Genomic DNA, 11578 nt, shown 5'->3' on the forward strand with positions numbered 1-11578 from the left:
ATTTAAATATTCAATCAGTCAGTTGAAATTGTCTCTCTTCCATTGAAATAACTATCGTCTTGGAGGTTCCAGGTGAGTGGTAATTATAATACATGACACCGTTTTTGTCCCTTTTAAAATTTCGTAGCATTAAGTTTGTTATTAAATGAAATTTTAAATCAATATTTTAACAATGATTTTATATGTGATTTTATAGAGTTTTATTTTATTATTGAATTTTATCTCGATTTTGATTAAATAATTGATTTTGCCAACTATCTCTGCATTAGACCAATTAGGATTCCGGGAACAGGCCTTTAATGTATTTATATTGATTGATATTTGACTATAAAATTTACCAATGTGTTACTGAATTGATTTGATTTTATTGAATTGATTTGAGATTGATTTGATTTTATTGACTCTCTGAAACTATTGAAATACACTATTGGAATTGCACTATCAGTTATTATTTGCTATTTGAAATTTTTTATTGATTTTGATTGATTTGTACAAATTGATTTTCTGTTTTGAATTGGTACCTGTGCTCAATATCTGTTTCTGTTATCTGGCCCCGCCGTGTGGACTATCACGGTATTAGGTTGCATTGTCGAGTCATGCATCATTGCAGTTTATGGTTTGCATTAGTATCATATGTATTGATATATGTGAAGGAGGAGAAAGGTATCTAATATCTGGTAGCGCGCTTACCATCTAGCCTTTGGTGATGTGGGGTATCATCACCCTGGTACACTGTACCATAAAATTTTTATTGAATGAATTTCTTTTATATTTATGTTTTTATGAAGTTATTTTATTAATGATTTTTGACAGCATGAGTATGATTTTATTGAATAAAAAATTTATTGTGAAATTAATCAAGCGTCTGCCTGTTCCTATTCCGTTGTGTGCGCTATAATTATCATTCACTGAACATCTAGCTCAAACCACGTTTTCTCATGCATTATCTTTTGGATCGGTAAATTGCGGTGATCCAAATATTCAGTCCATTTTTTGGAGGGGGACAACTTTGATTTATTCTTATGGTATGCCCGAATTCATGTTTTATTGGGCTAATAATTAGTTTAGTTTATCGAACAGTTTAAGTTTTTATTTGAAATCTGTAGAAACTCCGCAGTTTACTTATGGGATATTTATGATGTTTATTCAGCATTTTGTCTATTTGGATTTTGTCTATTTTTTGGATTAGTAAGTGATAATATATTCATTCAAGATACTCTGATAAAGATTGTATGATTTAAGAATACTTAAATTATGCACCGGTCAAGGTTCAGAATTTTGGGTCGTGACGTGTGGTCCCTTAATTACTATATAAATTAATGTTGCACATGTGTAAAGAAAAGACAAAGAAAACATTGAGACAGGAACAACAATCCACTATTACATAGTGTAAAATTTATTGAAGAGAGACAGATTTTAGCCAATGCTTACCCATGTAGCCAACATGAAATTTGATAGAGATAATCGCCCAGTGAAAATTAAACACACTAAAAAAAAAAAAAGAAAATATAAAAAACCCACCAACTTAATAATATGGACCATGCATAATAAAGAATAATATTGTCCATGACATGGTTTAATAGAAAGACTTCATGTAATTGGTAATTAGGTCCTAGAATCCAAAAGCATGATGGTGCTGAGATTCATTGGGTGCATATATTTGGTGGTGCCCCTCAACATTTGTTGAACAATGATTCTATTGGCCCTCTCTGATGGATGGAATGCATCCCAAAAGGCATAGATGTCTCTGTTGGGACACAAGTTTGATATTACTGTGCATAATCCAATCCCATTATAAGGTCCTTGCCCACAGCACGCAACCTTGGATGTCACAAATCCTGCCAAAAATTATCACAAGTATTCAATTAATATGATAGTAAAACTGTTCTCCATCAAATTGGATTCTTTTCATAATTATCATAAACTTGATCTATTATGGATTCAAAATAGAAATATGTGAAATTTATTTATTTAATAAGTAAGTTATACTATTTATCTTATATCTTATATCTGTACAAAATAAATTATAATAAATATTGCACAATACTAAAAGCCAGGCTATCACAATAATATTGCATTTATTTGAAATGGTCCCATAGATAGGTATCCTCCATTCAAGGTCTCTTGTCTATTTTCTCCTTCACAAATTTATATTTGTTAAAGAAAAATTTTCTTGGAGATGATTTATTATAAATTTAAAATATAAACATATAAGTCTCACATATTATATATATATATATATATATATATATATATATATATATATATATATATATATATATATATATTTATATTCTATCATATATAATGTATCTTACGTTTAAAATAAGTCTAAATAAAAAGTCCTTGTATTTAGATTGTCTATTTGATTATTTTCATAGGCCATATCACACTATTCTTCCCTCAATATAAGGGGGAAAAAGAAAACGAGATGACATACGTACCAAATGCTTGAGGGTTGTTGATGAAATCCATGTTCATTTGATATGCATTTGCTGCTACAAAAACATCGGATCCAATTTCGCGATTGAGTTCAGTGATCATTTGTACAAGCTGTGGGTTGAACAAGCCGGCTGCTCTCTGCAATTCAACGGAGCATTGTCCGTTTATGCCCCTCTGAGCTATTTCCGACGGAACACAGCCTAAAGGTCCGGTGCCAGTCACCAAAACTCTACGTGCACCCAGCTCATATACCCTCTGTAAATGAACTTCCAAATTAGGATCTTAATATTGATAAAAATATAAAATTGTAAATAAAAGACATAATTTAAAGGATTTTTTTTTTGGAACTAATTAATAGAGTACTTAAATGTTACTATATAGCTTGTTATTATAAAGAAGAGAAAGATACATTCTGTGTTGATCTTACTGAAGCAAAGACTTTAATGAGAAATTCACAAATTAATATTTGATATGGATGTCACGTAAAGGCCTTAAATATAATATGCAAAACTTATCTGCCTCTTCAAAATGAGCATTAATATTTGTCCCCACTTTGCTTTTTTTTCTCGTCTAGATAGGTCTATCATGGAGCTAAGTTGAGACACAATATGTATGATAAGATCCACTTATTAAATATATGAGTCTCACATATTAGTGTCTTAAACCATAATAAATCGAATTTAAATAAAAATTCCTTGTTTTATTTATTTATTTTTCTCTAGGGCAAATAGTTTGCTACAATAAAGTATTCAATGTTTCGTGCATGAAATAATACATAGTTAGAATCAAAAGGGTGTTGATAGCGCTTACGACTAAAAGTTTTCGGTACTCGGAGATGACGTAGACTACATAGTCTGGGAGGGAGAATTGGCGAGATCTAGCAGAGAAGGGGACCAAATAGTAGTTGTTAACAAAGTCATTGCCTCCCACGGTCATAAGGACAAGTGCTTCATTAACTAATCTCTGAGTTTGCTCAGCTCCAATAAGCCCAGTAACCCTTTGCTGGTATTGTTGGAAGTATTCCAATTGCTTGTACATTCTAATGATGTTTACCTGCAAAAATAGCAATTTACGTGTAAGAACGCATACCCATCTCCCCTTTAAGACTTCTCAATGGACTAGAAAAAAAAAATAATAATATTAGTATTATTGAGAATTAATACCAAGAAATTGAGAGCTCAAGAATTATGGACTTACAAATTGAATTCCTGTGTCATTGAGAATCCCAATTCCAGCAGAAGCAAAGTTGGCGCCTGCAAGCAGTTTTTCTCCTTTGAGAAATGGACTTAAGTATGGCATTGGGGATTCTGTGCCAATTGCCTCACCTTATAACAAAAATGTATATAATTAATTACCAACATTAAAAACTAGGGGACGAAAGAATATATTTTTATAGACATAGTATAAATTAATTAAAGAGAAAACTGAAAGCCTACTGATAAGGTCGGGGATGTTAAGGCCATTAGAGAAACGGCCGGTGGGTAGACGAGTGGGAAAATCAATGCCATAGGGAGGAGAATCAGCTCGGGCAGTGGTTGCAAGATAATTATTGTTGCCATTATCAACTAGAGAGTCACCAAAAACAAAGAAAGCCCTAGCCTCTGCAGCCAGAGGAGCAAAACTTGCCAGAGTTAACACCAGCAGGCCCAACATTATCCACGAGGTGAAACTTGATGATGATGACCAGGAGGAGGAGGAGGAGGAGCTGCCCATTGGGGAAATTGAGATACTTACAAATTCTAGCTAGCTAGCAAGCAGCAGAGCAGCTTCTATAGGAGCAAGTATTGGGTACGTTGAGTAGACGATCAACTCAAGTTGGCTATATATAAATGTCGTGTCCTGATCAAGCTTTGACAAGGCATTAATGACCTGTTCTAACACCAGAGGTGATAGGTAAGGTGTCTGGCACGAGTAGTTACAGAAAGTTAACAGTTATTTACCAGAACATAAAAATTAAGTTCCAGGTCCTACACTTTCTCCTGCATGGGTGTATCAAATTTGTCTTAAACAATTAACAATAACAACGAATTTACTAAAGCTTTTAATGAAAAGGAATTGATATAGATCATCATTATTAAAGTATGATAGTGTTAGATGAAATAATAATTGAGATTTTAAAAACAAAGAGTGAAATGAAAATTTTCTATGCGCTATATGAAGCAACATCAATGATTTTTTTGCAAGCAAAGAGTTCAGGAAGTTTAATTTTCTAGGAAGTACAGAAAGTATACCTAATATAATTATATACTGAGTTTCATCATGAGCAATGAAATGTTGAAAGCCTTGTTTAAGCAGCTTTTATTGTAGATGTATTACGAAATATAAAAAAAAAAAAAAAAAAGCCAAATTGATGGTGATTGATTGATTGTCTAATTATTAATTTTCGACAAAACATGAAGCAAAATAAAGACAAAGCAGCACTTTCATTTTCATTTGGCGGTACTAAAAATATATTAAGCGGTTCTAACTCCAACAAATATCCCTCAATCAACATCACAAGCACAGACATAATTGTCAGCTGATTTCATGACAAGGAAATTAATAGATCTAGCTTTTCTATTTAATTTTCAATTATAGAACTTTTATCTGCTTGATGTGTCTATTTTCTTTCTTCTTCTTATTTATTTGAATGTTATTGGCTGAAACATTACACTCATCGACCAGTGGACCAAGAAATGATGTACATATAAATATATCTGTATTAATTAATGAAAACCCATTAATATTGGAATGATTGCTTATCAGCTTATGGCCTTTTTTTTTCCTTTCAAGTTTTTAAATTTTAATGGCTAATGTTGGGATAATATCTATGACAAAAAAATTTTCCAAGATTCTGGTTTGGTTAATTATTTATTGATGTCTAGTGGCTAGAGTTTTTCTGTTGGGTTATTTCACAATCATAAGTACAATTTTGGGTGTCTGTCTTTCATATCCCATGTGTATACATATATTCTTAATTAATTAAAAAAAAAAATTTGAATTTGTTCGATAGAGATATCTATCTACTTTCGAATTGTTGAATTGATCATTCGAATTTTCATTTTAATTGTAAAACATGTATTTGAATGGTAATCATAATTTTATTAAAAAATATATATGTTTTTTATTTTATGCATATCGTTTGTTCTTAACTAATTAAAAAAAAAAAAAGAAATTCTTCATTAAACAGAGAATGCAGTTACTGAGTTATTGCTATTTCTATAGTTTTATCCCCCCCTTGGGGTGAGATGACCGCTGAATGGTCGATAATGAAGAGGATAATGTTAGATGTGATGTGACCACCATCAATGGAGGGAGAGACTTGAGTTGACCACTGTTAAAAATTTTAAAATTGTATGCAGGGTTAACTCAATCTTAAATCCAAACTATGATTTTTTTTTTTTCTTTTATGTATTTACCCAAATCTAAAAATTTAATTTAATAGAGCATAAGAAAAAAATTGTTATTTAAAGTTTTAATTTGATGATATTATTATTTAAGTTATTATTTTTAAAATTTCCATTTTAAATGTCAATTATATATATTATTTATTGTGTTTGAATTTTATGAATTAAATTCATGGATTTAGATTTTGATTAAATGCTTCATTTGGAATGTTTAAAATATATAAATTTATAAAAATCAATTAAAAAATTAGAATAATAATATAAACTATATTAATTAAAATTTAAATCTAACTTTATAAAAATTCAATAAAATATTTTTAAATTTTAAATTCAATATTTGAAATACAAATTTTAAACCTAAATTCATAAATCCAAACACAAACTTAAAATTTATTTTTGAATTAAAAAGTTTACGTATAAAAAAATTGTAAACAAAAATTTCAAAAAAAAAATAAGTTAAAATTTAGATTAATCATATCAACTTTGAATTGATTCATATGAATTATTTAATTATCATCCTTGCAATTACAATCATCAGCAAGGCATTAATTACCGTCAACTTTTTTCTGCGGGCCGCAAATTCGCCGGTCGCAATTAATGTCCTTTTCTTAAAAAAAAAAATTTGATTTAATTTTTATAATTTAATATCTATATTTTTCTCCACTAATAAATATAATTTCACGAATAAATTTATTTTATTTTTATATTTTTAATTTTATAAAAAAAAATGGTTACAGTTAGATTAAAACTTTAATAAATAGTAATACACTCCATTTGTTAAGCCATATAATCAATGGCTTTCAATGCAGCATGCGATATTAGGTTGGCCAAGATTCTCCCAAATTATTATTATTATAATAATAACAATAATAAACACCAAAAGAAGAAAAACTTAGTATCGGTGCTGAGGGCATAAAACTGTTTTTTAATAAAAATATTATTTTAATTATCATTAAAAATAATTTAAAGAAATTTATTTTAATATTTTTATAAAATAATTTATCAAAATTAATTTTAAATTAATTTCTAATACCCCTAATTAATATATTTAAGAAATAATAATTTTCTCAATAATATCAATGCTAAACAAATTCTTATAAACTCTTAATTAACTGTTGAACCACGTGTCGATCTTCTGAATTAAAGGACGCAAGGAAGCATGGAGATTAATAAGCCATGTGACCAACATAAATAGGGTGGTGTGATATGCCATCGACTCTTCAATACTGCCCCACTAAAACAATGATCAACGAAATATTCAGAATACGCAGGATCGAACACTTAATTTTATTTTAAAATTAAAAATATCAAATTATTTATATTAAATATTTATTAATTTTTAATCTCAGTATTTAAATTTTCATAACCTCTTGCATTATATACAGCTGATGGACACTTAATTTTTAAAGTAATAAAATATATTAAAAATTTTAAAATTTAAAGAATTTTTATTTATTTAAAATATAAATATATAAAATTTATGTATTTAATAAATAAATTTTATTATATATTTTATATTTTAAATTTATAAAAAAAATAATTTATATAAAAAAATCTCAAAATATAATGCAAAATAAAAGGAGGATGAGCTGTACAAGAGTTTAATACTGCAACTACTTCCACAGCAAACCTACTGGAGCAAAGATGACACATATGAGAAGAAGGAGTCCAACTGTCCTTGGTGAAGAGCAATATCCAACAAATAACCAAATTGGCGCCACATTATTAAAGTAAGTAGCCAAAATTTTCAGGCTCTTCAATTTCTCTTTAGTACAATTGCGTATCTATTTAATTTAATTTTCATTTTTTTTAGTACACTTACGTTCTTTTCTGCTCAAGGTTTTACTCCCCTTGTAATTAATTCCACCTCCCCCTCCCCCCTCAGTGATATTGGCTTCAAATTATGAGGCCAACTTATGGGTATTGAAATTAAATTTATATTTATGACGATATCTTACGTACATCCATGCATTGATTTAATATATTTAAGATTTTTAAATAATTTTAAAGTGTTTTCCAATATATACCTTGTATGTTAATTTTATTTTTCAATTTTAAAAATTATTTTATTTAAAATTACTCGTCACTTTGAAAAAATTAAAGGGTATTAATTATTTCTTTTTAATTTTACTCTTATTTTGACTGAATAGAATAATTATTTTTATAATTTCTTTAATTTTATCTTATTAATCATTCACCCTCTTAATTAAGGAAGATAAAAGGATAATTTAGTCAAATTGAAAAATATTTTATTATAATTCAAATAATTTAATTATTCTTTTAATAATCGTATAAAAGAATAAATGTAGATTGCAGTGCTTAATTGAGCTTCCTCATAATGTAAAAGAAGATAACATGGGCGTACATATTAGTACATTATTTGATCATTTTCAAAGTTGTATTCAACCAAGCTTTGCTCCCTCCAAAACAAACACTACACAAAGAAAAATGGATTAATTGGAGCATGTCCATGCTAGTGCTCCAATGCAATTTGGTCAAGCCAGGTAGTCAATGATACTTGCCACAAAATTTTGCTTTAGTTCCTTTGATTTGATTGTACCATTTACCTAAATTTTATGGCATGATTTGCAATACCATTTGGCAAAATTTAAGCTCCCTATCATATAGCCCAACAAATAATTGCCATTTGGGAAAATAAAACCAAGGTATTGATTTGTATTGCTTAAATGTGGTAGACCAAAGCCATTGGCCTCTCTTCTTTGCTAATGATTTGTGGAAAGAAAATAAATTGTGGAAAATAAAGTGGAATTTCCATTGTTCTATGTATGGGAAGGGAATGGAAAATAGAGGATGGAAAGATAATAATGATTATTTTGCATGGTTTATTTTCGCTGATTTAAAGAGGAAATAAAAAAAAAATAGAGATTATGTAAGGAATGTGTCAAATTACATATATACCCTATATTTATAGTTATTCTTCGTGTCCTTATTAGGTAAAATAATAATTTCAATTTTTTTTTTACTTTTTTCTCAAATTAGAGAAAATAAGTTTATTTATTTTATTTATTTACCTATTCAAATACAAGAAAATAAAATAAAAGAAGATAAACTAAAAAAAAGTTTCTTTGTGTTAATTTTTTTTTTCTTATAAATTATCCAAATAGAGGTAACAGCCTAAAGCTTATGTAATAAATATGTTACCTTTAATTGTTTTTTAAATTTATTGGAAACTTTCTTGATTGAAAATGTCCAAATCCTCAATTATTTGTTTTCTCAATTATGTAATTTAATAAAAACTTAAATGAACTAAATATATTGTAGCTACATAAAAACATAAATTTTTTTCATCAAAAAGGAAAAACTTTTATTATATTTAGTAGACATGAGATTTTAATCTGAATATATATATATATATATATATATTAGTAAATCACGAATATTTCTTAATCCATTAAATTAAGCTTAATTATGCTCGTGCTGGAGAGGTATATTATGGGGTAAAGTGCTTTCAACATGAATTTTTTCTATTTATAAAGATGAACACTCGACCTTACTTAATAGATATATAATCTTTTACTATTCGTATCAATCTCATTAGTCAAATTTAAAAATATTTTATTGCTTACATCAAATGCATTAAAGCATAATTAAATTAGACATCACTAGATTTTTTTTTTAATTTTTGTCTTTTAAGGAACAATTAAAAAAAATATTAAGCGATATGGAAATAGGTTTTTTTTTAATAATTGAAAACGCCTCTAAAATTATAAACTCTCGAGTTTAAATATAAATTAGATTAGAGTTTTAAATTTTAGATGATAAATCAAAGTTAAATAAATTAAAAAATAATAAATGTAACAAAATATTAATGTTATCCATAATAAAAGGGTCAAAAAATTTAAGGAAAATAAGTTCCTATACTTTTAGTCAAGGGTTAAACAAACTTAAAATCAATTTTATACTAAATAAATTCCCGTATTTTTTTACTTAAGATCAAATAAATTTTTATCTAATAAAATATTATTTTATATATTTTTTAATAATCAATATTAAAAAATAACTTTAATATTAACTGTTTTTTTATTATGTTCTTCATTTTTTAAAAATTATTTTAATGAAAATAATAAATAATTTTTAATATTTAAAAATAGAATAAATATTTTATTATTAAAAAATAATATTTATTATATGAAAATTATCCAGCCTTAATTATAATGTATAAGAGTTTATAATTTTGAACTACCCTAAAATGAAATTAGAGAGGCTTATCTGATTTTTTTTCTCCAGAAATTTAAATGACTATGATGGGCTGGGTTGTAGCCCACGTTAATGGCTGAAAATAGTACATACTACATGGGCCCAGCCCATGAAGTAACTGAGGAACCATTTCTTTGTTTCAGGGAAGGGAAATGTTTTCAGATTATGCCCATTGGATATTGTTTTGGACATTTTTTTTTCCCTTAAATTAATAAAATAAAATAGACAGTTGATTAAAATGAAATATTTTAGAAAAAGAGAAAAATAAAATTACCACTACTAACTACACAACAACAGCAACAGCAAATTAACGAAGAGCCTAGGCATTTACATTGACAGTAGTTAATGCTATATTTTCCCCTAAGAAGACGAGAGATAACTAGAAAACAATTTAATCTAAAGGCTCCATGGACCTGGAAACCCATCCCAATTAAACCCCTCTTCACCCACTGTAGCAATTCCAACATCACTACTTCCCAAGAACTCAGTTTCAATACCAAACTCTGGCCAATACATAATATCCATTCCCTCAATTACACCTATACCTGAACCTGAACCTGAACTCTCACTACTAATTGCACCACGCCTGGAATCTTGTTGTGATGAGAAACTTGTAGCAGTTGCCAATTCACTGCTGCAGCAGGTGCCAATAGTATCATTGCCAAGTTCTTGACATTTTGTGGATGAAGTGTTGGCAGGAGGAGTAGTTGCTGATGATATCTGGTAGTAGTTTGGCAAGTTAAGGGTAGCAGAAGAGCCATAGAGCTTAAGGGCAGCCTGATCATAGGCTTTAGCAGCTTCATGGGAAGTGTTGAAAGTGCCTAACCAAATTCTTTTGCCTCTATTTGGTTCTCTGATTTCAACCACCCATTTCCCCCACGTCCTTTGCCTCACTCCTCTGTAGGGGCATAGTGCGTTCTCTGGTCCTCCTTTGCCCTTCATGCACCCTTTTCTTGATCTTCTCATTGAGGGTTTCTTGTCCTTTGCTTCTCTTTCCATGGTAATTGTGATATTATCTCCGCCGCTAAGGGATTGGTGATGGGAAGTAGTAGTTTATTATCAACACAGATTGCAATTACCTGTACATGTGCTCAGGGCCGAGAGATGTGTCATTTTTTAAGTGCCAAGTATGCAAAGTTAGAGGAAGTGGGTGATTGACACGTGTAAACACATAGCTAGGTGAATTGGCTTAGTGCAGAAATACAAGGCTGCAAAGAGACAAGTAGCAGCAAAGACAAAACACCTGCCTGGAATGCTTCAAGTTCCTTCATGCTGAAGGAGCTATGAATTTTATTTGTTCATTTTAAATCCTTCTCTTAGACGCCTTTTGGAGTCTGCATTATGCAATCCAAACTGACATAGTGACATGTCGTTTGGTTATGGGCATGACCTTTCACGGTGAACAGGGGCTAGCTAATTGTGTGAATTATTAATTTTTTTTTCAAAGGATGAGTCGGTTTTATAGAAGATCGAGAGAAAGCCGCATATGTTCTCATAAAGGAAGCAAAAATAGAATCTCTATGACACGTCTA

General features: G+C 29.1%; 2 protein-coding genes across 2 annotated transcripts; both read right to left on the bottom strand.

The window, feature by feature from the left end:
• Positions 1–1355: 1355 nt before the first annotated feature.
• On the bottom strand, positions 1356–4245 carry LOC110668107 (GDSL esterase/lipase At5g33370). Its single transcript, XM_021829208.2, has 5 exons — positions 3879–4245; positions 3640–3767; positions 3253–3495; positions 2445–2697; positions 1356–1838 (listed from the first exon to the last, which is right to left on the bottom strand). The coding sequence occupies exons 1-5, from the start codon at positions 4153–4155 to the stop codon at positions 1606–1608; spliced, it is 1134 nt and encodes a 377-aa protein (XP_021684900.1). The 5' UTR covers positions 4156–4245; the 3' UTR covers positions 1356–1605.
• A 6108-nt stretch (positions 4246–10353) lies between these two features.
• LOC110668183 (dehydration-responsive element-binding protein 2D-like) lies at positions 10354–11306 on the bottom strand. Its single transcript, XM_021829334.2, has one exon. It carries the CDS (start codon positions 11043–11045, stop codon positions 10443–10445), a length of 603 nt encoding a protein of 200 aa, XP_021685026.2. The 5' UTR covers positions 11046–11306; the 3' UTR covers positions 10354–10442.
• Positions 11307–11578: the final 272 nt, after the last annotated feature.

This window comes from Hevea brasiliensis, chromosome 3, assembly GCF_030052815.1.
Source record: "Hevea brasiliensis isolate MT/VB/25A 57/8 chromosome 3, ASM3005281v1, whole genome shotgun sequence".
NCBI lineage: Eukaryota > Viridiplantae > Streptophyta > Magnoliopsida > Malpighiales > Euphorbiaceae > Hevea > Hevea brasiliensis.

Excerpts from the sequence above, each read along its gene's own strand:
- LOC110668107 (XM_021829208.2), bottom strand. The coding sequence starts at position 4,155 with ATGGGCAGCTCCTCCTCCTCCTCCTCCTGGTCATCATCATCAAGTTTC. Across the intron at positions 3,768-3,878 it reads TAACATCCCCGACCTTATCA|GTGAGGCAATTGGCACAGAA; the intron begins GTAGGCTTTCAG and ends TTTTGTTATAAG. Across the intron at positions 2,698-3,252 it reads AGTACCGAAAACTTTTAGTC|AGGGTATATGAGCTGGGTGC; the intron begins GTAAGCGCTATC and ends GTTCATTTACAG.
- LOC110668183 (XM_021829334.2), bottom strand. The coding sequence starts at position 11,045 with ATGGAAAGAGAAGCAAAGGACAAGAAACCCTCAATGAGAAGATCAAGA.